Source organism: Lissotriton vulgaris, chromosome 8, assembly GCF_964263255.1.
Source record: "Lissotriton vulgaris chromosome 8, aLisVul1.2, whole genome shotgun sequence".
Lineage (NCBI taxonomy): Eukaryota > Metazoa > Chordata > Amphibia > Caudata > Salamandridae > Lissotriton > Lissotriton vulgaris.
This window is the reverse complement of record NC_141696.1, coordinates 1,279,612,050-1,279,636,350: the sequence shown is the minus strand read 5'-3', so window position 1 is coordinate 1,279,636,350 and position 24,301 is coordinate 1,279,612,050. Positions and strand designations below refer to the sequence as shown.

The following is a 24,301-nucleotide window of genomic DNA, read 5'->3' as shown; positions in this document are numbered from 1 at the left end:
GTTGTGCTCAGAGTAAAGATGCATGCAGAGGATGGAAAGGAAGGTGACAGTCATTTGGAAGAAAAAAGAAGAGGTGACCCTCAGAAGGGTTTGTTTATGGCCTAAAAACGGCTTGCAGCCTACGTAAAGTGGTTGGATGAAAACAGGGGCTTCCAAATGCAAGAAATAAAATGCAAGTCATGCATCAGGACATAAACAAAAACACCAGGCCTGGTCAGAGACGTTTTAAGGCATTGACAAAGTGGGCTCAGCTCTGGCCCATGTCCCCAGAATTTCATCGGTCCCTTTATAGAGCCAACTCTGTTCTGCTGGGATCAGGGCCGGACTGGCTACCGGGAAGTTTGGAATGCTGCTGAGCTGGGGGCTGATTTTGTTCATGGAGACCTGTGTGTGCTAAACAAAATTTGTTTTGCTTTAATTATTTCGAAGCACACGCAGGTCTCCATGAACGAAATCAGCCCCCACCGCAGTTAAATCAGCCAGCAGCTTGGCAGCATTCCAAACTGCCCAGTAGTCAGTCCGGCCCTGGCTGGGATTCTTGCCCTGATGACATAGAAGAATTCTTAAACAAACTTTTTTAAATACGATTTTCCTTTAATTTATTTGACATGTAGGTGGTGTGAGAGGCTATTATAGACATTTTTCCGAGAAATGCTGTGTTTGTTTCATGCAATATCCATATAAAAAGTTTATTTTAGATCAAAAACCGAACCTTTCATGTGAGGTCGTAACAGACATTATTTTCAGTCATATTAGTGAGCATTATTGATGCCAAAACTAGAATATGACAATTGCTTTATTAACCTTCTTGCTTTCTCAAATATGCTTGAAATTCACCATTTGCCAGCTCTTTTTTCAAAATGTTCTCGGGAGGAGAACCCCCAGAATCCCCTTGTGACTGTCAGGCTCGCTCGCCACAAGCCATTCTTCAATAACTTTTACGCCTCATCATTTACAAGTCCCACCAGCCGCCACTGAAAAAGAGATTTTCTCCATTTTGATTTTTGGGAGAATAGTGCATTCAGGGTCAAAAATATGCTACACTTTGCAGGAAGTGGTCATAGCAGAGCTAGGTAGCTTCACCCCTATTGGTTAGGGTGTCCCCTTTTCCTGCCAGCCCTGAATGGAGGATACATATGGAAGAGCTGCAATAGAAAAAGAAGAACTGCCCTGCTTGACCCCTGGACTACACCACAGAAGGCTTCACAAATGAAGGACTGCCTCTGCTGCACTCACAAGGCTTCACAAAGAAAAGACTGTGCCTGGCTCAAAGGAAAAGGAGTGGACTTCTTAATCAGCAACAGGTATGACATAGTTTGAAGAAGTCACCTACCAAGCCAAAGAGAGAATCAGCACAGCTGTCAAATGGCAACTGGATTTGTTTCATGGACTGTTCAGATGCATTGTGGGAAACTGAGTACAAGCCCCCTAAGATGGAATACAGTCTATGAACCTTGTTTTCCCCCAAAGGAACCAAGAAACTACAAGACCTCAAAATGTGGAAACTTTTTGCAAAGTCTTGCAGAAAAGCCCCAGGAGGAAAGCTGCTCGACGTTGAGATTCAAGCTGTCAACGTAAACTCGTCAATTAGATTGACCTTGCTGGTTGAGCCTGTTGAAAAGATCCAAGAAAAACCCCACTAACCATTGGGAGAGAATTCATCGATGACTACTTCGAGACCTTCCTTGCCATTGATGCCAAGGACTCGACACCTGTCTTTTCCCTGAGCCACCAAGCTGGAGCAGGCTCCCATCGTCAATTCGATCGCCTGATCCAGCAAGCCTGAGGCCCTGCCAATGAGCCCATTGACGAGAGAATTGCTCCAAGAAAAGGATTAAGCCCAAAGTTAAACTTTTGACCAGGACCTAGAGCTCATACTTTCAGACCGGCACTACATTGTAGTCTGCCTAAAACTTTGCCTTTGTTCTGGTCTAGTGCTACCAGATAGCCACCAGTGGCTCTTTAAGCTTTTTAATGCTGGAATGGCAATTTTTAATTTAGTCTTTTAAAAAAAATCATATCTCTGGTTCCCTACATTGGATTCTTTGAGTTTGACTGTTGTTTTGAAGATTATCTATTGTCATAAATTAGTGTTGGATTTTTATTGTATTCTATCTATTACCTATTTACTGTTTTTGTGGTATTAAATGCTTTACACAAACCGGCCTCTTAAGTTAAGCTTAGTATAGGCTACGGCGACTAGTCCATACTTGGTGAACATGTCCTTATTAGGGGTGCCTTCCAGTGGAGCTGGATGGTTCATCTGTAATAAGCGGTCCGGGCTGAACCAACTAGCAATCAGTGGGGAGAAGATAGGCATGACAGATTACAACGGGGGACAAAGGTCCGCACTACCTATCCTTCACTACTTGCAAAGACTAGACAGAATATTTCTATTCTACGTTATTTGCAAACAGAGAATATCTCAAAGAACCAACGTCGAACAATAAATGTTCGGACAATCAATCAATCAGTGGGGAGAAAAATAGGCACAACAGATTACAACGGGGGACAAAAGTCTGCATTACCTATTCTTCACTATCTGCAAAGGAAGAGAGAATATTTCTATTCTTCCCCGTTTGCAGACAGAGAATATCTCCAAAAACAATCAATAAGCAATACTAGTACAGAACTTAGGAAGAGAGCAGTACAAGGGAAATTACCAGTCGAATGCTCCTAGAAACCCACCCCCTAAAGACCGTACGCCCGCACCCTATGCTGGACGTAAAGACATCGACGAGAACCAGTGTGCATTTTGCAAGGAATTTGGCCATTGGAAATCCTAGTGTCCGGTTCTGTTAGAGATGAACAAGAATAGGGACACAAGAGATGTAGCGGGTGGGCCTAGAAACAGAGGACAGGGACGAGGGTCCACGAACGACACCAACAACGACAGGCCAGGCAGACCGAACACATTTGACCGTCCCCGACAGAACCAGTACCAACAGTCTGACTGCGACGACACCCACGACTTCGCATAGGACTGCCAAGGGCAAGGGAGGGATCCAGTCGAGCTCTATGTTGACCAGCAAGGTCCTTATGTCACCGCTAAGGTCCTGGGTACGAAGTCTCCATTTTTGGTAGACACTGGCGCAACACGTAGTGCGTTATCTAAACAACTGATTCCAAGGGCACCCTTGTCTGGCTCACATGTAACATCAATAGGTTTCGATGGAACGCCCTCCACTAATCGCTTGTCCACACCGATCTCCTTTAACTTAGAAAACAACACCACTGACAAGACGTTTTTACTCTCATCCAACACCCCTGACGCCATTATGGGACTTGACTTACTGAAGCATTTCCGAGCTACTATTAGGTGTTCGCATGACAGAGTTCGAGTCTTTTTGTACGATAAACCAACTCTGCTCAGACTCTGTCCCACCCGACGCATGTTTTCCATCACTGATACTGACTTGTCCCTGCTTGACACTCTACATCCATATCTGTGGGCCAAGACTGACTCGGACGTAGGACGCATGATGATCGACCCGGTGCACATAACTGTTCGACAAGACGCAATACTCCCTAAACTTCCACAATATCCGATATCGCCAGAGGGCGAGAAGGCATTGGTAAAGATTATCCAGTCCCTGATAGATGCAGGAGTGGTAGAGGAAGTAGTTAGCAATGTTTGCAACAGCCCTATCCTACCCATTGTAAAGAAGCAGGGTGAGGGAGATGAGAAAGCGTACCGCTTCATTATCGATCTATGAGAGGTTAACAAAGTAGTTGTACCTCAGTACCCCGTAGTCTCAGACATCACCACTATTCTGACTCTGATTCCTTCCACTGCCACCACCTTCACTGTCATCGACCTCAAGAACGCTTTCTTCTCTATCCCCATCCACCCAGACAGCCGCTACCTCTTCGGCTTCACCCTAAAAGCCCGCTCGTACAGATTTTGTCGAGCACCCCAAGGCTACACTGAAAGCCCCAGCATCTATTGCCAGGCCCTCAAGAGACAACTGGACGCAGTCCAGTTACCGGATGGAGTGGTGCTGCTACAGTACGTCGATGATATCCTTTTGGCGGCTGACACCACTCCACTTGCAGTCACAGCCACCATCCAACTCCTGCACTTCCTCGCGGAAAATTGCCACAAGGTCTCCAAGAAGAAGTTGCAATTCTGCTTACCCCAGGTCACCTATCTAGGCCACCTCTTGTCCAAAGACGGGAGAAAGCTTACACCCGATCGAATTCAGACCATTCTAGAGACCCCTGTCCCTAAGACCCAGAAACAAGTCCGCTCCCTGCTGGACCTCACCTCCTTCTGCCGACAGTGGTTGCCAAATTTCAGCCTCATTGTGAAACCACTGCTTTCCTTACTGGCTAAAGATGTCCCCTTCCCTCTCCCCTGGACCCCTGAATGCCAATCCTCCTTCAAAGAACTACGAGATGCCCTCTGCTCAGCCCCGTCCTAGGAACCCCTGATTACACAAAGCCCTTCTCCCTCTACACTCACGAAAGGGAGGGCTGTGCTTTGCCTGTCCTGACTCAGTCCATTGGCCCCAAGCAACGCTCATGTGCCTACTTCTCTGCCACTCTTGACCCCGTAGCCAGAGCTTTGCCTGCCTGCCTTCGAGCTGTAGCTGCCGCTGCTGTCTCTATCCGACAAAGTGAGGGGATCGTGCTCTCCAACTCCCTCGCGGTGTTAGTACCCCATGCGGTCGACACTCTCCTGAACCAGACTAAGACGCAACATCTGACTAGTGCACGACTGACTGGGTACGAACTGACTCTGCTTGCACCCCACATCACATTGAAAAGATGTACCACGCTGAATCCAGCCACTCTGTTGCCCCTACCTGAGAACGACCCCCAATGTGTCCCCTATACATGACTGTGTGACCGTCACGGACGAACAAAGTAGGAGTAGGGTTGACCTCCGAGACACCGCCTTCCCAGACCCTTACGGAGAGCTGTGGGTGGATGGCTCTTGCATCAAACTCCCCGACGGCACCACCTCAGCTGCTTATGCTGTTACCACAGCCCGAACTGTAGTAGAGACCGCCCGCGTCACACAACCTTCTGCACAGGCAGCAGAACTGATTGCCTTACACGAGCATGTATCCTAGCAGCAGGAACCACAGCAAACATTTACACCGACAGCCAGTATGCCTTCGGGGTGGTTCATCATTTTGGGCTCCTGTGGAAGGAGAGAGGATTCCTGACCTCACATGGCACCCCCATCTTACATGGAGATCTAGTCTCCGCCCTGACTGAAGCGGTCCTCCTTCCCAAGCAACTTGCAGTAATCAAGTGCCAGGCACACATAAAGGTGACAGACATCATTGGGCAGGGGAATGCACTGGCCGACATCACTTCCCGAACCACAGCCGAGAATAGGACAACGACACGCATGTATGTGACCAGGTCACAATCAGAAAAATGGATGGACGCTAGGGAAACTATTAGGGACATCCAGATGGCCAGCTCGCCACACGAATTGACTGAATGGGCACGGGTGGGATTGAAAGACGATGAAGGCTGCTGGCGAACAAAAGACACGAACAAATGGCTGCTACCCAACTCGTACCTGATCCCCATATTGACCATGGCACACTCCCCTGCACACATAGGATCTACCCCTATGGCCGAACTTGTCTCCAAAGTTTGGCACAATGACAAGATTACAGATTCAGCTAAACGTCTGGTCCAACAATGTCTGATATGCCTGCAACACAACCCTGGGAAAGGAACTGTAGTACCCCGGGGAGGGTTTGGGGTCCCCAATCATCCATTTGAAGTCTTACAGATGGACTACATCCAACTAGAAAGATGCCAAGGTCTGAAATATGTACTTGTTGTCGTGTGCGCATTTAGCAAGTGGGTGGAAGCCTATCCAACTCGCGACAACACTGCCATTGCCACTGCAAAGGTATTACTAAAAGAATTCTTCCCTCGCTACGGCCTTTGTCGAATTTTGTGGAGTGACAATGGCCCTCACTTCGTAGCCGAGGTTATCCAACTCATCTTAAAGGGGTTGGGCGTAAAACAAAAAATTCCACGCAGTCTTCCACCCCCAATCTGCTGGACTAGTTGAGCGACATAACGCCACACTGAAGCTCAAACTAGCTAAGATAGTGGCTACCACAGGACTGAAATGGCCAGACGCTCTCCCACTGGCATTGCTATCAATGCTTTCCACCCCCACCAAACACCATTTGACCCCTTACGAGGTCGTTTTCGGCCGCCCTATGAGTATTTGGTCTGCACCAAAACCAACTTCCATTCACGACGTCACGGATGTCCTAATGTCTGATTATTTGTACAATCTGACTAAGACACTGTCTGTCATCCATCAACAGGTGCTGCATGCCATCCCTGATGCTTCCAGGGACCCTGGACACGACATCCAACCCGGCGATTACGTTTTAATACGTAACTTCCAGCGTGCAAAGAGTCTGGAACCCCGGTGGATGGGCCCCTGGCAAGTCCTGATCACCACCCGTACAGCTCTTCGAGTGGAAGTGATGGAGCAAGGAAGCGGAACTGGCTGCATGCGCACCACTGCAAGAAGATCTCCTCAACCCTGACGACGACCGAAGACGTGGCCACCCAAGAAGAGCTCCTGAACAAAGATCGACCATCCCTGAGCTGTTACCCTGATAAAGAGACACTTGAACTGGCAGAATTTCCCAATCCCACTGTGCCATCCAGAGAAGGGTATAACCTGCGACGGAGGGAGGAAGCTTCGGCTAAGCAGACCACTGACTAAGTTACAATTCTCAGAGCGGCGGCTTAACACTACTAAGGCTGCCAGGAGAGAAGCCAAACAAAGTTTGTGGTTGTGCCCGCTACCGAGCCCCTTGAAGATGATGGAAGCGCCCGATATGAAGATGATGGAAGCCCCCGACACGAAGATGATGGAAGCAACCGGATATCCGAAGACCCACTACAGAAACCCAAACACTGACAAAATACACAGCTCAAAGACTATTGCCCTTTTTATCGCCCTTCTCTTTTGCCTCCTCCTCATGACCACCCTCTGGATCGTGGAAGAGAGCGCACCAGCTCATAAGACATTTCTAACTACTGCACAGCCTACCACAATGAAAGAACACTACCTGGTCACTCTTTCACCTCAACTCCAAGAAAGACGTAAGGAGTTTTGGAACAACTCCTTCGTGCAGTTGCTGCACCAGCACAACCTTGCCGCCAATGCCACAAACTGCTGGATCTGTGGGTTGTTACCCCACGCCACTGGACATTCTATTCCCTTCATTCCTTCACCTTTCTCTGTTCACGGCTCCTGCCTTGCTTGGCTGATCCTCTTGCAAGAAAGCTACAGGGATAATGCCACTTCCGGCAGAACTATGGCACACTTCTATCATGGGGTCTGGCAGAACAAAACAGGAAGAACTGCTGCCCCCTTTTGCCCTCTGACGTCCAACGACTCTATTCATATGGACATCCCTGCCAAAGAACGGATTGAAATGCAGGTGTTCAACAACCCAGCCCGACCCACCTTCTCCTACCTCCAGAAACGAACAGCTGTCACCCTGACTGTGGCCCTATCTGTCGTCAATGTCTTGGGCCTTGTATGCATCGAAGGCCTTGGGACACAGCTGGTAGGCCACAGTGCCTGCCGCATCACCAGAACTTTGGACTCAACTGATCCACCCTTTTTTGTCACCTCTCCGAACATGTACTTTGTTTGTGGTACGAAAGCCTACACCTGGCTCCCCAAAGGCTGGGGGGGTACCTGTTACATTGCCTTCATCCTTCCTCTGACCTATGTGGCTCCAGCAAACCATCACCAACAAAAACGAGCAAAAGACATTGAGCAAGCCGACTCCACCGGAGCACAGTTCCTGGACGCAATGAAGGGACTTGTTCCACTCTGGGGTCCGATGGCGAACAGCCGTGCCATCCGACATTTGACCTACGCAGTTGAAACGACAATGAACATTACAGCTGGCATCCTCACAAACAATACAGCCGAGCTCCAGGCGGTCCGCCTGGTGGCTCTTCAGAACCGCCTTGTTCTAGATGTGGTTCTAGCGGATCGCGGAGGAGCATGCCGTATCATTGGGTCCAGCTGCTGCACCTACATACCGGACAATTCACCCTCAGTTTACAAAGCCATTGAACACCTCCACAGACTTTCCTCAGAAGTTCATCAGGAACAAGAAGAATGGTCGTTTGGGAGTTGGTTCTGGAGTACTGTAAAGGACTGGGGGTGGAGGTTGTTTATGATCGTATTAATACTGATTGTCGTAATATGTGGATTCTGCCTGGGTGTTCAATGCCCCCACCCCTGTGCTCACTTTGCGCTAACTGTATCTGCCCCAAGACTTTGGACTTTGAAGCCGAACGCATGAGAGCTATGTATGAAGTTGAAGTCCGAAATATAATGGGGATAGATATAGATTGACAAGCTGGCTAGATATGTTGAAAAGGGAGGACTATTAAAATCTAGTTTGCGACATCAACATTATCAGCGCCATCTTGTCCCTTTTCAGGCTCATATGTGCGCGTAAGTAGCAGCCATTTTGAATGCCATGGCCTCTCTGCCCACTGCCGATAGCCAGCGCGTCTCTCTCTCTCTCCCTCTAACCTCGCAAGCATCCCCCCGCACGCAGACAGCCCCTGCTCTCACATACTTGAGCCATAAACCTCCCTTTCAGCGCGACCCTGCCTCGGAGCCACATCCCGTACCCAGCCAACGCCTCCCTCCATCCCTTTCATGATCATACATCCTTTGACGAACCCCCTTTCCTCTGTGCCCAATTGTCCTGCTCGCTCCCAGGCCACCATCTGGCCCTGCGGATGCAATTTATTGCCCCCATACAGTAGGAAGCTTCTCTCTTCAAAGGATCTACAACTGATCAAAGCCCCCACCCCATGAGATCCGATCAGCCGCACACATTCCGGGAACCGGCGGAATGTCCAGCTGCGCGACATCCATCACCTACTGAGATCGGGGTGGGGACTTCTACTGTAAATGTGTGTGGGAACGGGCTCGAAGCGGGGATTCCGAGGATGTCTTTCCGTACTTCAAAGTATTTGCAAAATGTGCCACATGTAATAAACTGTAATAAAGACCATAAACCTGGTATAAGAGGCCAGGCCTCAGAGATGTGTTTAGAGAACCTCGAGAAGATACCCTGTTGTCTGATTTGACGTGTTCTGCTCCGTCGGAATAAACTCCTGTTTCCTGCCTTCCAGTCTCCAGAGCCTGCTTCTTTGTTTGATAATTTCGAGTGGTATGAGAGGCGGCTACCGGGGGGCAATACTTTAAGGTTTTCGGTCGAAATCGTCCCTTACCTTTCACAAATAAATGGGAAAAATTATACAGGCGGTCAGACAAAAATATAAGGAACCAATAAGAGTACATAGAGAGAAGAGTACATATAGGATAATGTAATGTAATGATGTCTTGTAAAGCGCATGAATCACCCCACATGGGGTATCTCCGCACTGTAGACCGCTGGGGAACACGTCCTAGCTTTCCCTGTGAGATGGTCCCTACTGGGTATCTCCAAGGTGAAACCAGGCATCCCCGGCATATGTGGGGGGCATTGTGGAGATGAGGCAAGCTAATGCCCAGAGTTGCCGAGTGTGATCCCCAGTTGGAGTAGGCACAGAGGCGAGAATTATCAAGTCCGCTGACCCTGGTCCATGACCCTGCCGCGTCGGGAATTGAAGCCTGGTCCCGGGCCGTCCTCTGCTTCTGGGTCTGCCACCTCTAACCAGTGAGCCACACCACTCCACTAAACAGAACCAATTGAATGAACCAGTAAGTTGTTACAAATAGTACTTTTACAGAATGACAGGAGGACTCAGGGGACAAAGTAAGGAGGGGTGGGTAAAGTAAGGGGTAGGGGTGTGGGGGGTGTCAGGTGGGGGGTGAGAGAGTAGGGGTAGGCAGAGTTGCCAAGAGGAGGAAGGAGGAGAATATTACACAACACTACACAAAGGCTCTCACCCCCACTAAAGTGTCAAAAGTGGAAGCTTCATGGCACCCGACTGTCCCCCTACTACCCAACTGTCAGAGATGTAACTGTGTGATCGACTCTTCTTTAGACAAACCAGCCTGTCAAAGGTTCATCTAACATGGGATTGATGCTTCTCATGTGCTATCCGACCCTAGGTTTATGCGTGACTTTGCTTTAGTCCTACCTGAGAGTCCAAAATGTTTGCTTGGCATATGACTAACTCATTTTGAGCTCTATCAGAGGCGCTCTTGTCAGGTGATTGACGCTTCTGCCTCACTATTGTACTATACCACGTACGTCTGGCATACAACTGACTCTGACCCAACACCACCGGCTTGTCATAGTCTTGCCTGATATGTGACTGATTCTGGCCCAGTCTTTCATCGATCATTATTTTACCACTGATTCTTTTTTAATCTCCTTCAGTACCGTTGAGAAGGGTTCATTAAATATCAGATCTTGACATCCCATTGTGCCATGATGTCTGTTCACAGACAATCACAGCTGAATAAAAGAGAAGAGCCCCTGCTTAGCAGAATATTGCATGCACAAGGCACCCCTGTAATCCTCTGGGAAATGGGAGTCAATATATCTGTGTATAGGTGAGGTATAGCGGTATAGATTGTATTGTAATACGTTTGGAAAATTGCGAATGTAAACAATATTCGGACTATACTATAATAAAACCCTAATACACTTCTTGTTTTGTTTACATCGACATCACTTGAATGTGATTTGTGTTTCATACTTTCACTATACTAAATTAACGATTGAAAACCTTCTGAAGTTCGAAATGTAATATTTGTATTTTCGAGTCTATATTTTTTGTGAAAAATGCCACACAAGTCTGGTTGAATTGACTTGTTCATCTCCTGGGTATATTAGGAATAGCTATTCATTTTATGGTTACAATTTTGAATATACTTCGTGATCCAGTTCATTTTATGTGTGTTCACTTCAGTGGTGCACCAGTCAGATTGACATATTCCTTAGTCAGGGCTTCTGGAATTATGGAATTCTGTGGCAGCTGTGTTTTCCACATAAAAACGGATTTTCTGCATTTACCACATAATCCATTATCGTCTGCATACGTTGCAGGTTTTGCAAGAAAAAAATCGATTTGAGCTCAAATGTATCAAAAGCTACTACAAATGCTGCAACATGCGCTGCTGCGCAGTGAAAGATGCGTTGCGAAAGTCGACTGGTTACCTTTCAATTGCCTACTGCTGCACTTGAGTGTTAGACCTCTTACTAATCAGAAGTAGAACCTTTGTGCAGGCAGTGGTAACATGCAAAAATGACAAAATAATGCAGTAACGTTGTCATGTCACAAAATGTGACGCATTATGTCACATGATTTGCCTTTGCTTGACTCATAAATTAGTAAACCCTGCTGCATAGTTTAATCCTCCACTGTTGCATAATTCAAGTGGCCCTGGCCTTAGTGCAATGACAAAGCTCAACACATCAGAAATGACAGTAACAATCAGCCAATGCCTGATGAATATGATGAATGACACAGCCATCCATGGCTGAGCTGATCCCCTCCATGCACACATTCCAGGAGCTCTCTCTATGAGAGCTAAAAAAGAGACCGTGGTCAGAATCATTTTTTCGTACATTTTTAAGGTTGGCATTAGCCAAGTCCTTTCGATTTTAGTAAAACACATGTATATGCACATAGGATATTCACTTACGGGGGTTCATCTAATAATACATTGGAGTTACTTTAGATGAACACCTTGCTCTCGAAATGCATGTTAATAGAGTAGTAGGGGTTTGTTTTGCACTTCTTCAGGGCCTTAGATAGCTCTTGCCAATGTTACCTGCTCAAGCTAAATCTCTAATTGCTAGGTGTATAATGCCCTCCTCTTAGGAGCCCTTAACTATCTGGTTAAGCGACTGGACAGAGTTCAGATTGCCATGGCCAAACTGACTCTGAATTGATCATGGAATTCTTCCGCCTCCAGTGCTCTTAGGGACCTTCACTGATTACCCATCGAACAAAGAATATAGCCTTATAGCCCACCGTAGCGGGCTATACCAGCTATTAAAGGCCCGCTCTAGCATTAACGGCGAGGGCCTTCAACAAGGGAGCAGGGCTTTAATAGCCGGTATAGCCCAGCTACGAAGGGCTATAAGGCTATTAGAACGTTCTGCCACTAGAGGGCAGAATGTTCTAACAAATAAAACAAAGCCTTATGGGAGCGTGAGGGGATTGGAATCCCCTCAGGCTCCCTGAAGGCTTTGATCACAGCCGCAGCTGTGAACAAAGAAACATTGGAATGTTGGAGCTCCGGGCTTATACCAGCCATTATAAACCGGAGCTACTGCATTGTTTTCAATGGAGCTCCCAAAAATCTAATGTTCTAATCTTCTTTAAATCATTCTATATTGTATTCAAAGCCCTCCAGAACAAAGGTCCAAAGCTATTACAGACCAGACTGAGGAAATACGTTCCCGGAAAATCACTACGTTCTGCTACAGCCAATCTTGTTCAAGAATATAGATTTAGCAGAATGCGTCAAGGGGGGAGAGCCTGTTCTAATAAAGCCGGTCAGGTTTGGAATAAACTTCCGCCTCAACTGAGATCTCAGGACAAATTGCTTAAGTTCAGGTAAGCCATTACAACCTGGCTTTTCCCAAAAGAACGCTGATCTAATGATAATTACCCCTTTCCCTATATTTCTGTTCCCCCCAGCTTCTCTCAGGAGCGACTCTCAGCGCCGCGATACAAGTCTGGTCAGAGTCCTCTTCTAAATACACCTTACATACATACATATGCAGGCAGGAGGGTTAGAGCTGGATCTGGAACAGAGAACTCAGCCAGCTAGTGTCTTGTTTCTGAGGACCATGCACAGAGATCCCCCATGTTACCTTCTAGTAGGAAGTTCTGCGTCGTTGCTAGGCTTGGGTCCTGTTCTCCACCTTTGCCCTCACAAAAGTAGATATTGATAAGCAGCACCAGCAAAGGCCTCCTGTTTCTCTTCATTGTCCACTCCAAGAAGTTGCTGAAGGTGTCAAAGACCATACAAGTCACTGAGCACCACACCGGCTTGCCTTGTCTATGTAGATATTGCACATTCAACAAACAATTAGGAAGGGTCTAAGGGCAAGTTTACCGACCGACCAGATATAAGCCCCGAACTCAATATACAACAACAAATAATATCTGGGGGTCTGAGAGCAAGTCAGTAAGTCAAGCAAAAAGGACCACTATACCAAAAACATGCAAAACAGTATCAGTGAGAGAGAGTAGGTAATTGCAGGCCAAGTCAGGGCTCAAGAGTATGTGGAGAAAAATATTGTTCCCATCAGAAGCCACACTGTACCGCCCTTGTTGTCATCATTTGGGTTCTCCTTACCCAGGAGACATAACGGCCAGTGAGTTGTTACCGTGACCGAAATGTGGTGTGAGGGCAGAACAGAAAGGAATGTTAGTGGCTAATGAAAAAAGCAGTGTCTGGTGGTTAAAGTGAAAAGTGAGGGGTAATGGTAAAATTAGGTAAATTGGGTGGAAAAATAATTTTATTGATATCCCCCAATCCCTAAGATTAAAAGGCAGGTGTGGGTGCAGGTTTTAAATAATAACCGCACTTTTTAGTGGTCGACATGTTTCTGCATTCACAAGAAAAGAGTTTCTAATGCATTCTTCAGGACCTAGGAGATACACTACTGCTTTGTTAATAAAGATTAGGAAAATAATGAAAAAATATCACCTGGAGTTCCAGGCGTACTCAACCGTATACCATATATGTTGGTTGAGAGGCTTCACCCCACCTGGCTGCAGCGCAGGTAAAAGGAGCACCGCTCTTTCCGTCGGTGTCTCCGGGCAGTCTAGACACCGACGGAAAGAGCGGTGCTCCTTTTACCTGCGCTGCAGCCAGGTGGGGTGAAGCCTCTCAACCAACATATATGGTATACGGTTGAGTACGCCTGGAACTCCAGGTGATATTTTTTCATTATTTTCCTAATCTTTATTAACAAAGCAGTAGTGTATCTCCTAGGTCCTGAAGAATGCATTAGAAACTCTTTTCTTGTGAATGCAGAAACATGTCGACCACTAAAAAGTGCGGTTATTATTTAAAACCTGCACCCACACCTGCCTTTTAATCTTAGGGATTGGGGGATATCAATAAAATTCTTTTTCCACCCAATTTACCTAATTTTACCATTACCCCTCACTTTTCACTTTAACCACCAGACACTGCTTTTTTCATTAGCCACTAACATTCCTTTCTGTTCTGCCCTCACACCACATTTCGGTCACGGTAACAACTCACTGGCCGTTATGTCTCCTGGGTAAGGAGAACCCAAATGATGACAACAAGGGCGGTACAGTGTGGCTTCTGATGGGAACAATATTTTTCTCCACATACTCTTGAGCCCTGACTTGGCCTGCAATTACCTACTCTCTCTCACTGATACTGTTTTGCATGTTTTTGGTATAGTGGTCCTTTTTGCTTGACTTACTGACTTGCTCTCAGACCCCCAGATATTATTTGTTGTTGTATATGTAGATATTGCCACAGAATTATATTTCTAATAGATAGAAGACATCGGCGTGGAGTAGCAGTAGCCAGAACACATACTTAATGTCACACACTCTGGCGCGGTGCGTTCTTTGGGGCGTACGGGGGCGTAGCCCCCCCCCCCCGCCCACAGCTCCCTCGGCATCTCTGAACCTAAGTAAACTGAATCAGTTTACTTAAGTTCAAAGACGCCGAGGGAGAACTGACAATCATGTCAGTCAGCATGACGTCGGACCGACAACCCCCTTCAGAGTCTGAAGGGGTGGCTGGGCGGTCTGGCGTCATGTTGACTGACATGATTGTCAGACCAGGGACAACAGCCAGCAGCACAAGTGCGCATGAGTGGGGACGGAGGGTGAATTTTTAGCCGGTGCCCAGTCATGGCCACTTATGTTTGCACTGGCTTGCGCATGCCCATTAGGAGCCCCTTGGTCTCCTAATGGGCGTGAGGCGGGCAGAGAGTAGCCGTGCCCAAGCCAATCCTGGCAGCGCCAGGATTGGATGAGAGGGGCTGGCAGCCCACTCCAGGCTGTTCGGGGAGCAGAGGTGGCGCGGACTGGCTGTAAGGTAAGTTTTTTGTTTCATATTTAATCCCACCCCCGTGTAACGCTCCCCCCCGTGCGCGAGCGGCGACTGGGCAAGTTTGTGCCTGGACCCGGGAGAGGGCATCATTACGACCATGCCTGAGCCAACGACAGTAGGTAGGACTCTACTGTGCATGGGGGTGTGATGTGGAGGCTGGGGGGGAGAGCGGGGAAGGGCTCCGGAGCAGCTGCGCACCGCGTACCACAAGAACCAAACTCGTCGTCGAGAGAGAACGTGGTGCTGGTTTTTATGTAAATTGCAAATACACAACTCAATTGCCTCTGGGCGCTTCGTGAATTTAGGCTGTGGATTTGAATTTGGTGAAAGAACCCAACTGAGAGGAGTCTGGTCTCTGGAGTCTATAACTCAGATGGAGTGCGAGTGTGCTCTCAGAGGGCCCGAGGCTGCGGGCCACCGTCGTAGCGCACAAAAGTGCTAAAAGGGTAGAATGTGAGCTTGGGCACATTGACAACTCTACCCTTGTCTCCTCGGCTAAAAGTGACAACACTGGAATGTGATGGGGGATTGTGTTCTAACTAAACACATGAGTTGTTTCAGAGATTTTGGGGATAATTTCACCCATTTCCGGTAGATTTGTGAACCATCCTGGGAGACTCGGTGGGGGTAGGGAAGGAGACTGAGCCGCGCACTTCATTCGTACCATCACCTAACTGTTCGTTAGTGGTACATGTAACTAGTTGTGGGCACCAGCACCTAGAGGAGGTATGGTTTGTCCAGAGTCCTATAAGTGTTAGCACTTTGGTGCAGCATCCATTTCCTTCTCAGCCCCATAGAGGTAGATCAGGAACTGGTTGGGCATGCCTGAGTGTTGTGCCTTCTGATGCTCATGCTGGCATGTGTGCGCTTTGGCAGGCCTTGCTTGAAGTGCTTTCTCCTCCCACTCTTTCCTATCTCCTTTGCATTAAGGTCTCAAAGTGCACCAAAGAGGCTGAAAAATAGTGTTTTGGTGCTATGCCGACATCTCAAAATAAAACAATGATTTTTCTCACAGGAGGGCGTTAGACCCCCTGCTCCGCCTTTGCACGGTGGTCACAGTAAACCCCAGAGGTGCCTAGGAGGACCTGCTCTCCTCTTGGAACAGACTAAGGATTCTGCAGCTGGCGCATCTCAATGGACAATAGGGCTGGGGTAGAGGCAGTCAGTCACACGTCCTGGCAGAGGCAGCGTCGCGCTCAGACCTGTTCAAGTACGTTTTTTGTTGTATTTTAATTTTATTATTAATTGGGTCAGATGTCAGTTGTTGTGTACCGGAGAGTGATTCACTTTGTATGGAGCCTGCCACAAAGTGATGAATTGTCCACTGTGGCTTGAGCTGCTGTGAGCCGGGATTCACCAAGCTGTCTAAGTGGTGATCCACATTTGGAATACTACATGTGCTCTGGGCTAATGTGTGATGTTTCACTTGTCTTAGAAATATGCGACTTTAGTTTGTGATCGTTTTGTTATATTTTCCATAAAGTACTGAACGGCACCTATACAGTCTCTAGGCGCAGCACAGAACATAACGGTAAAAATCATGTTCGTGAGGTCGGTGTCTGACTTTCTTATGGGATTACCATGTCATGGATTTATTATTTTTTATCACAAGCGTGTCCTGCACGCGAGGTTAGGTGTTTTTTATTGTGTGATTCAGTCGCACAATAAAAACATTGTGAATGTCAGTGAATTGTGGAATGTCTGTATTTGGTTTACTTTAATATACAATTGTCTGCAAATGTATAGGAACATTGAGTTACTAAAACATATTTTTTTCTTTCAGGCTTACGTGTTAGTTACAATATATTCTTTAATATAGGAATGCATTTGGGGGTGTTGAATCACCAAATCCGGTTATGTAGTTTGAGTAGTTTTGTAGTTGAGCATAATTAGATTACTATCAGTGCAGTTTCAGGTTGTTGTGTTACATTATTGTGAGGAACTCAACGCTTTAATGACTTAAGTGGGAATTTATATATATTTTTTTTAGATATTATCAGTATGCCTGGATTTTATGTCCAGTTTAATTTAGCCTGTTACTTTGATTTGGAATACGAGGTCATTTTAGACTGGCTCCTTTAGTTTAGTTGATGGCTTTATTGTGGTCATATGGGTAAAGCTTCTGGCAATTTTATTGCAGCAATGTGCATTAGGCCGACTGTATCAGGCCGGCACTGCATTTTCTGTAGGAACAAAACAGGGTCTTGGCTCCTCTACAGTAAGGCTAAGCCTATTTAAACCACATAAACAAAACAACTGCCAATATTGGAAATACTCATTTCTTATTTGACAAAGATCTGCTATGAATAAAACATGGCAGTCTATTCTCTCTTTTATTGCTGATTTATTATAATCGTTTTTTACTGTCAGAACGCTTTTTTATTTTTTCATTTTTTCAAAAACATTTCTGTGCATATACAAAATATACAAAATGTACAAATGTATACAAAATTTACAAAAACAATCTCATAATTCCTAAACAACACATCCATACCAAACCTTTCACACTACAGACACTCAATTGGCATTCACACACATAAACAAACAATACCTCTGAGGTATAGGTCAATGTCAACAGGAATTATTTGTATTGCAAGAAGTTAGAAAAGTTAGATAAATCAAGCTCCAACAATTCGAACCATTAGAATTATATTATGTCTTAATCTAGTCTTTTTTAACTTTTTAATTTGTTGACAAAAACCGCAAAAGATCGATGAGTTTTGAACTCCCTGATTGCGGGGTTCTCCTCAGGATCAACACGATTTCTATGAGAAAAAGATATATGTACCAAAGTTAGACTCCCTTGTCTGTATATAACTAAATCACTCACTAGAGCAGCCGCCAGCCGGCTTAAACCAACATACCTTAGGACTCATATGTAGGGTGTCTCTCAGGACTGGTGTGGGTGTTGTTTTATAAACACTGTAACAGAAAAAGTATAAAGACACATGACAGGCTGTTCCTACTGTTAGAGAAGGGGGGCTTCCAACTTTGGCCAATAGTACATATGCACTCACCTCACAAGCTTAAAGTTCGCTTGGAGTGCCTGTAGACACAAAGAGAAATGAAACTGTGGTTGGTTTGTTTCACAATGAGGAAAATGAGCTCTTAAACTACAAAAGCCTATAGCTTAAACCACCTACCCGGTGTGGGCGTCCGATTCGCTTTACCGGGAACGCTTTCATACGTGGCGTGTATTTCAAACGGCCGCCGTGTAGCTTGAAGCTGCAATGAATGCACGAAGTCCTGTAACAAAACGGCCCGTAATTACAAAGGCGTCCTATTTCGTCCTGCTTACTTCATATAACAAAGGCTGCAGATTTATCTTGCCGGCTCCGTTGCAAAGCAAAGTTTAAGCCCATAAACTTACTTGTCCGGCTCTTACAGTGTGGCGTCTCAACCGTGTTGGCAGTCGGTCCTTCCGTACGATTCTTCTCCCGGTCATGTGACCTGATGTGTTCTTAAAAGGGAAAGATTGCATTTGTCCAGTTGAAAACTTTATTAGGGCTTGAAAAGCACAGGCGTGATTACATTATTAATTAAATCATCGTTGGCAAGAGCTATTCGTTTTTATTGCTATGCTTGAAACATTAATGCCTTGTATTGAATAGGGAATATATCGATGTGGGTGAGCAGGCAGCAAAAAATGTCGATGTTTGCCAGTGCCAGAAGCATTCTGGTTACAGTAGTTTAGGTCTAATTAATTGTAGAGCCTTAAGAGCTGGAATTAAATTCTCATTGCTCACAGTTTGTAGTGTGGGCCAAAAGCTGAAGCGTGGCAGCTGACCATTTTCGTTAATGTGCTAGGTCGTAGCAAATGGGCTCAAGGAAATCTTAATCAGGGATTTCCTCTAAAGATTTCTGAAATTTCATTTAATCCCATGGTGGCAGTGTTGAATTTCATTATAAGGAAAGCTTCCCGTTGTGCCAATCTCAAATCCAAATTTCCTCCTCGTGGGTCATGTTCGATTTTTGAAATATTCGTCCACCGAAGGTCGTTTTCATTATGTCCATGTGAGATCCAATGCTGTACCAATGGTGCATTAGGGACCTGGCGTCTTATTCTTGACTTATGTTGAGTTATTCGCTGTCGTGCCTCCTGTGTAGTTTATCCGATATACAGTTTTGGACATGGGCAGCAGATCCCATATATTATATTCTTCATCAGGCAATTCGTAAAAGTTAGATGTTTCCAGTGTACTCTTTCGAAACTGAACACAGACCCTTCTTCTGTTGAAGGACAGCAGGCACAATTACCACATTTGTGGTGTCCGACTATTGCAGGTAGTCCCATCATACCTCTTAATGTCGATTTGGGTTCACGGGGCAGAGCTGCTCTAACAATGTGGTCGGCCACACTTTTTTTAGGTCGAGCTGACCTAGCATTCAATGCGAAAGCATTGAATGCTGTCAGCAAGACAACTATTGTTACCCGTATTTGGGAATGTGGACAGCAATGTGCCACGCGCTTTTCCTTTCCAGTTTTCACCGCGGGAGCGCGCCTCTCAGACGCGCTTGCGCAGACACGTACACACAGCCCCTGCTTTCACTTGGCTTGCATGCAAACACGGCGCACACACACACAGTCAGCCACCACCCCCTGCACTCACACAGGCGCGCGCGCACATACACACGCTGCCGCCCTACCTGCACACACACATACAGACACGCACAAACAGACACACACACGCGCACCCATGCACGCACCCATACATACAGAAAACCCACCCCTGCCGTTGCATACACACACGCGCCTTCCCCCCCCCCGCCCGCCCGCTCCCGAATACAGTCCCACTTACCGGCAATCCGGTGTTCTGTAGCCTCCGTGGGCTCTCCCTCGGGCATGGGAGCCCCGCGTCACCACTGCTACTCCGGCCAGGAACTCCGTGGGCGCTGATTCGCGCACAAAACGGAAGTCCCACCCCCACGCTTAGTTTCGTTTTCATGAGTGCGTGCGCACATCTTGTTATCACTTTTTTTTTTGTTCTGTACATATTTGTATATTTTGTATATGCACAGAAATGTTTTTGAAAAAATGAAAAAGCGTTCTGACAGTAAAAAACGATTATAATAAATCAGCAATAAAAGAGAGAATAGACTGCCATGTTTTATTCATAGCAGATCTTTGTCAAATAAGAAATGAGTATTTCCAGTATTGGCAGTTGTTTTGTTTTTGTTGTACTGCATTTTCTGTGGCACCAATGCTCCACCACTTTGCATCCATTTTTGTACTTGGCACAACATTTTCATAAGCAGATGATTTTCCGCTTTCGAAATATATAGCTCCTAGGTAATGTGGCAGACCCTGAATTATTGCAATATTACATGATGTCCCCCATAGACCTGACTGAATATTGTATGGCTTCAAGCCAATGTATTTAATTAATTGTGCTACCAATTTTTATAAAACCAACTTTGTGGCAGTATCTACATGTTGTTATATGACATCCCTTTATTAATGTAATAACTGCACTTTCACAATTGCTTTATTAACCTGCTTGCTTCTCACATTTGCTTGGAAATGCACCATTTACCCACTCATTTTTTAAAAAAAATCTCAGGGAAGAACCCCACCGAACCCTCTTTAGATGTTTGTGCTCGCTCGCGACAGTGAACTCCGACAGAAAGTTTACACCCCACCACTTTCAAATGTCACCAGCCACCACTGCACACACTCCAAAATTGGACCCTGCCCTAAACCCTCTCACTAGCTGATTTGCCACATCTAGCTTTGAATAAGACACTGAGCATTCACTCTGCATGATAGACTCAATCTCTGAGCTGCATTCTGGGCAGAACAAGTCATGTATCTGTCTGAAAACCTCTACTGCCTTTTTGGGTATGTTTTGTAGAGGCAAGATGGTCAAATTGGGCATGGGTATCACCCGGGAAGGTCCTAACCTTTTACAACCCCATATTTTCCTTTTCAGTTGTTTTACACCATACCCTCATGTTCCTTAACTGATTTCTACTTTTCTACCCATTTACCTCCTCCATGCCCTTTGTCAATCAAATGTAAATAACTCCACAATCATTCAGACCTGCAGACTGCCTGCCAAGGTAATGTTGTAACTACCCCTACATAATCAATCAATCAGGATCTATAAGGGGCGCCCAATAGGGCATCCTGGCACTACATACCTTCCTACGTTACTGTTCTTTTCACAGAAACCCACCCCTGTTCTGTTGCCTTTGGACGGGATAGTAACTGTGCCTGCTGGTGGAGTAGCACCGCAATAAGTGGTGTTTTGCCCGGCATTTGGAGTGCTCACAACAGAACAGGTAAGGCGATCTGTAACATGGCCCTTTATGGAATGACCAACATGCTCCTCTGTGCCTCAGATTCTGCGCTTCACATTATTTCCTGGGTGGGGCGCCCACTAAAGGGGGGCTTAAGGGAGTGGTTTACGGCTAGCAGTGTGCACTTCCGGCATTAGCCACCAGGGGTTATTTACAGCAGTCAGATTTTGTTATACAAATCGCCACGTTTCACCTTTTACTCTGCTTCCAAGCCAGCCCTCAAATCTTCGTCATATCTAAGCCAGGCCATCCCTCCAAGATTATCTGGGCGGTCCTTATGGTGTCCTAAGTTTGAAGGGCATAACCTTGTATTCTGGGAATTCCTCGAGATAAATATTAGCATATATTGGGAATGGGAATGCTGACATACAAGCATCTATATCCGGGCCTCACTTTGCACACCCATTCTCTTTCCTTTCCTACTCTCTTTCCAGCCCAGGTCCTCCCAGTCACTGCCATTCTCGGTCTGCAACATGTCTCCCTTTTTGCGGCCCATTGGTTTCCATGTCCCTAGCCCCCTGTCTAGATGGTCTTTAGGTATTTATCTCTTGACACTCGCAGGTCGTGCCCCTTTGCCTCTTTTTGGGTTAGTACTTACCCTTTTCTCGGTTCTAGAGTCGAACACTCGCCTCCGCTTCTCCTCCTTTGGACGAACTATGAAGCCAGTGTGCTATGCCCTCCTATCTTCTGTCCTCTCCAGCAGTCCTTGTTCGTCTAGAGCAGGGATCTCCAACCCGGTCCTGGAGGGCAGGATCCATGCCAGATTTTTTAAATTACTACATGTATCTCAATGGGGATATCCAAAAAATCTGGCATGGATCCGGCCCTCCAGGACCGGTTTGGAGACCCCTGGTCTAGAGTTCTCCAGAGTTGCCTGTCCTTGCAGCTCCTCTGTGTTGGTCTGCATCCCTCGCCATGTCACCTGACTGCGGTCCTGTATCCACTCCATGCTAACCAGCCTCTGTGCCTCCTGCCCTTTACAGCTCTCAACGTGATATACCTGGGCCAAGGCACTCACTGTCTATGAAAAATGGATCTCACATCTGATAACTACAGATTGTCCGTGTGAGGCCCTTCCAAGGAGAAAGGATCCCTCCATCAAACCTTTTCCAGGGTGGGCAGCAGTCTGCTTCCTTCCTCCCCATCTGTCTGCTCTGCCAGCCTCTTTGCTCCCTTCTGTTGGCAGCCTACACCCCCTGCACTGGGAGGAGGTACACTCATCTTCTCTGCCTGCTGCTCTCTGCTCCTAGAGCATCTCTGTTGCTTGTCCCCATCGTTCTTCAAAGATGTGGCCACCTCTGGTCTGACAAAGTAACCTTATCAAAGGCCCTCCACTGACTCTCCACTCACCGTTTGTGTTTTCGCAGCTCCTTCTTCCCATTGGTATCCTTTTGCCCCTGTGGTTTTCCTGCTTCCCCTCTTTCTCCCTCCAGCACTACTTAGCAGGCGCCCCCCCCCCGCCTCCCCCACTGCTCACTGCTATTTGTTCATCTAGAGCGGAGGAAGCGCCACCTATATTGCCCATGTGCACAGCATCACCCCTTGTGTGCTCCCCTTCTCCGAGCCCCCTGTGACCAACCAGCCCCCAAACTGACCTCCTTGCTTAAAGCCTCGCACACCTGTGGTCCTCCATGCGGCCCCCTCTTCCCAGGAGGGCCCGGCCAGCCACAGGTTACCACTGCCAAGGGTGACCAACCTGACTTCTTTCTATAATTCTTATTCCCACACCAATCCCCCGTTTGAATGCAAACAGTAGGTTGTGTCTGGGTCACATTTTACTTCGTGCAATTATTCCACATAAAGAAGGTTTCTAACTGCATACATTTTTCAAAGCAAAATCTGGTGGAATTTGCTCAAACAGTGAATTTACAGACCTTGGAATAGGGGAAAAATACAGTTTTTACCCTTTGGTCACCATTTGGAGAGGCACAGATCCGAATGGTGTGTTTGTGCTGCTCCCAGTACATATTGCACCCTGTGGTATCACTATTCGCTAGGTGTAATATTACCCCAAATGATAGGAGTCAACCTAGAAGAAGCCCCTGCATCTTGCACTATCATCACACGTCCTCCAGCATCTTCTGTTCAGCTTACCTGCCTGATTGTCTCATGGTGTAGAGTGAAGTTTAGGGCCCACATGCTTCCAATGATAGGGAGCGGCGTTGGTCCTGGTGGAAGCTTCCTCGCCGCCCACTGCAGGTTTAGAAACTGACCGAGGAGCAAGACCCCAACCAGTGCGACAAGAGCCCCAGTGACCTCCATCACTTCCATCCTGTTGGGTGGTTTATCCGGAGCTGAGCCTGCAAAGCTGTACCTGGACCGTCTCTCAGTCAGCTGTGTCCTGTAGGAATGCATCACTCTTCCTTCTAGTTCTCATTATGCAAAACACTCGCAATACACACTATCTAAACATGGACCTGAGAAGGCTGGGAGTGTCAGCAGGTTGCACAGAGCTGCCAAGAGATCATGCCAAATTTAACCTCTCTGTTCCCTGGTGGCTGTAGCAGAGCTGTGGAGTGCGCCACAGCGTGCATAGGCACTATATTATGGCTGACTTTGTGAGGTCAAGTTATCATAAGTGAAAAGAAAAATGTAGTTTAAGAGGTTGGGTTGTTGGTTGAGTGGGGTGTTAATCCTGGTCAAGCAAGGATGTATGTCAATAAATCGCATAGTAATACCACTCGTGCCATTACAACGCGGGTATTACTACCCGATGTCAATGACATCGCATACCATTACATCGCATAATTTTACCAGGAGTATGCCTTTACCACGCATGCCACACTACACTACCATGTCATGGATTTATTATTTTTTATCACAAGCGTGTCCTGCACGCAAGGTTAGGTGTGTTTTATTGTGCGATTCAGTCGCACAATAAAAACATTGTGAATGTCAGTGAATTGTGGGATGTCTGCATTTGGTTTACTTTAATATACAATT

At 46.6% G+C, this 24,301-nt stretch overlaps 1 protein-coding gene across 1 annotated transcript in view; it reads right to left on the bottom strand.

Moving 5' to 3' along the window:
- Nucleotides 1-23,668, bottom strand: part of LOC147698613 (cytochrome P450 2J6-like) — a 686,733-nt gene extending 663,065 nt beyond the window's left edge. Inside the window, exon 1 of the mRNA XM_086935205.1 lies at nucleotides 23,453-23,668. Coding sequence (XP_086791331.1) covers nucleotides 23,453-23,629 — 177 coding nt within the window. The 5' untranslated portion in view covers nucleotides 23,630-23,668. The remainder of the gene's footprint in view (nucleotides 1-23,452) is intronic.
- Between the last annotated feature and the right edge of the window lie 633 nt (nucleotides 23,669-24,301).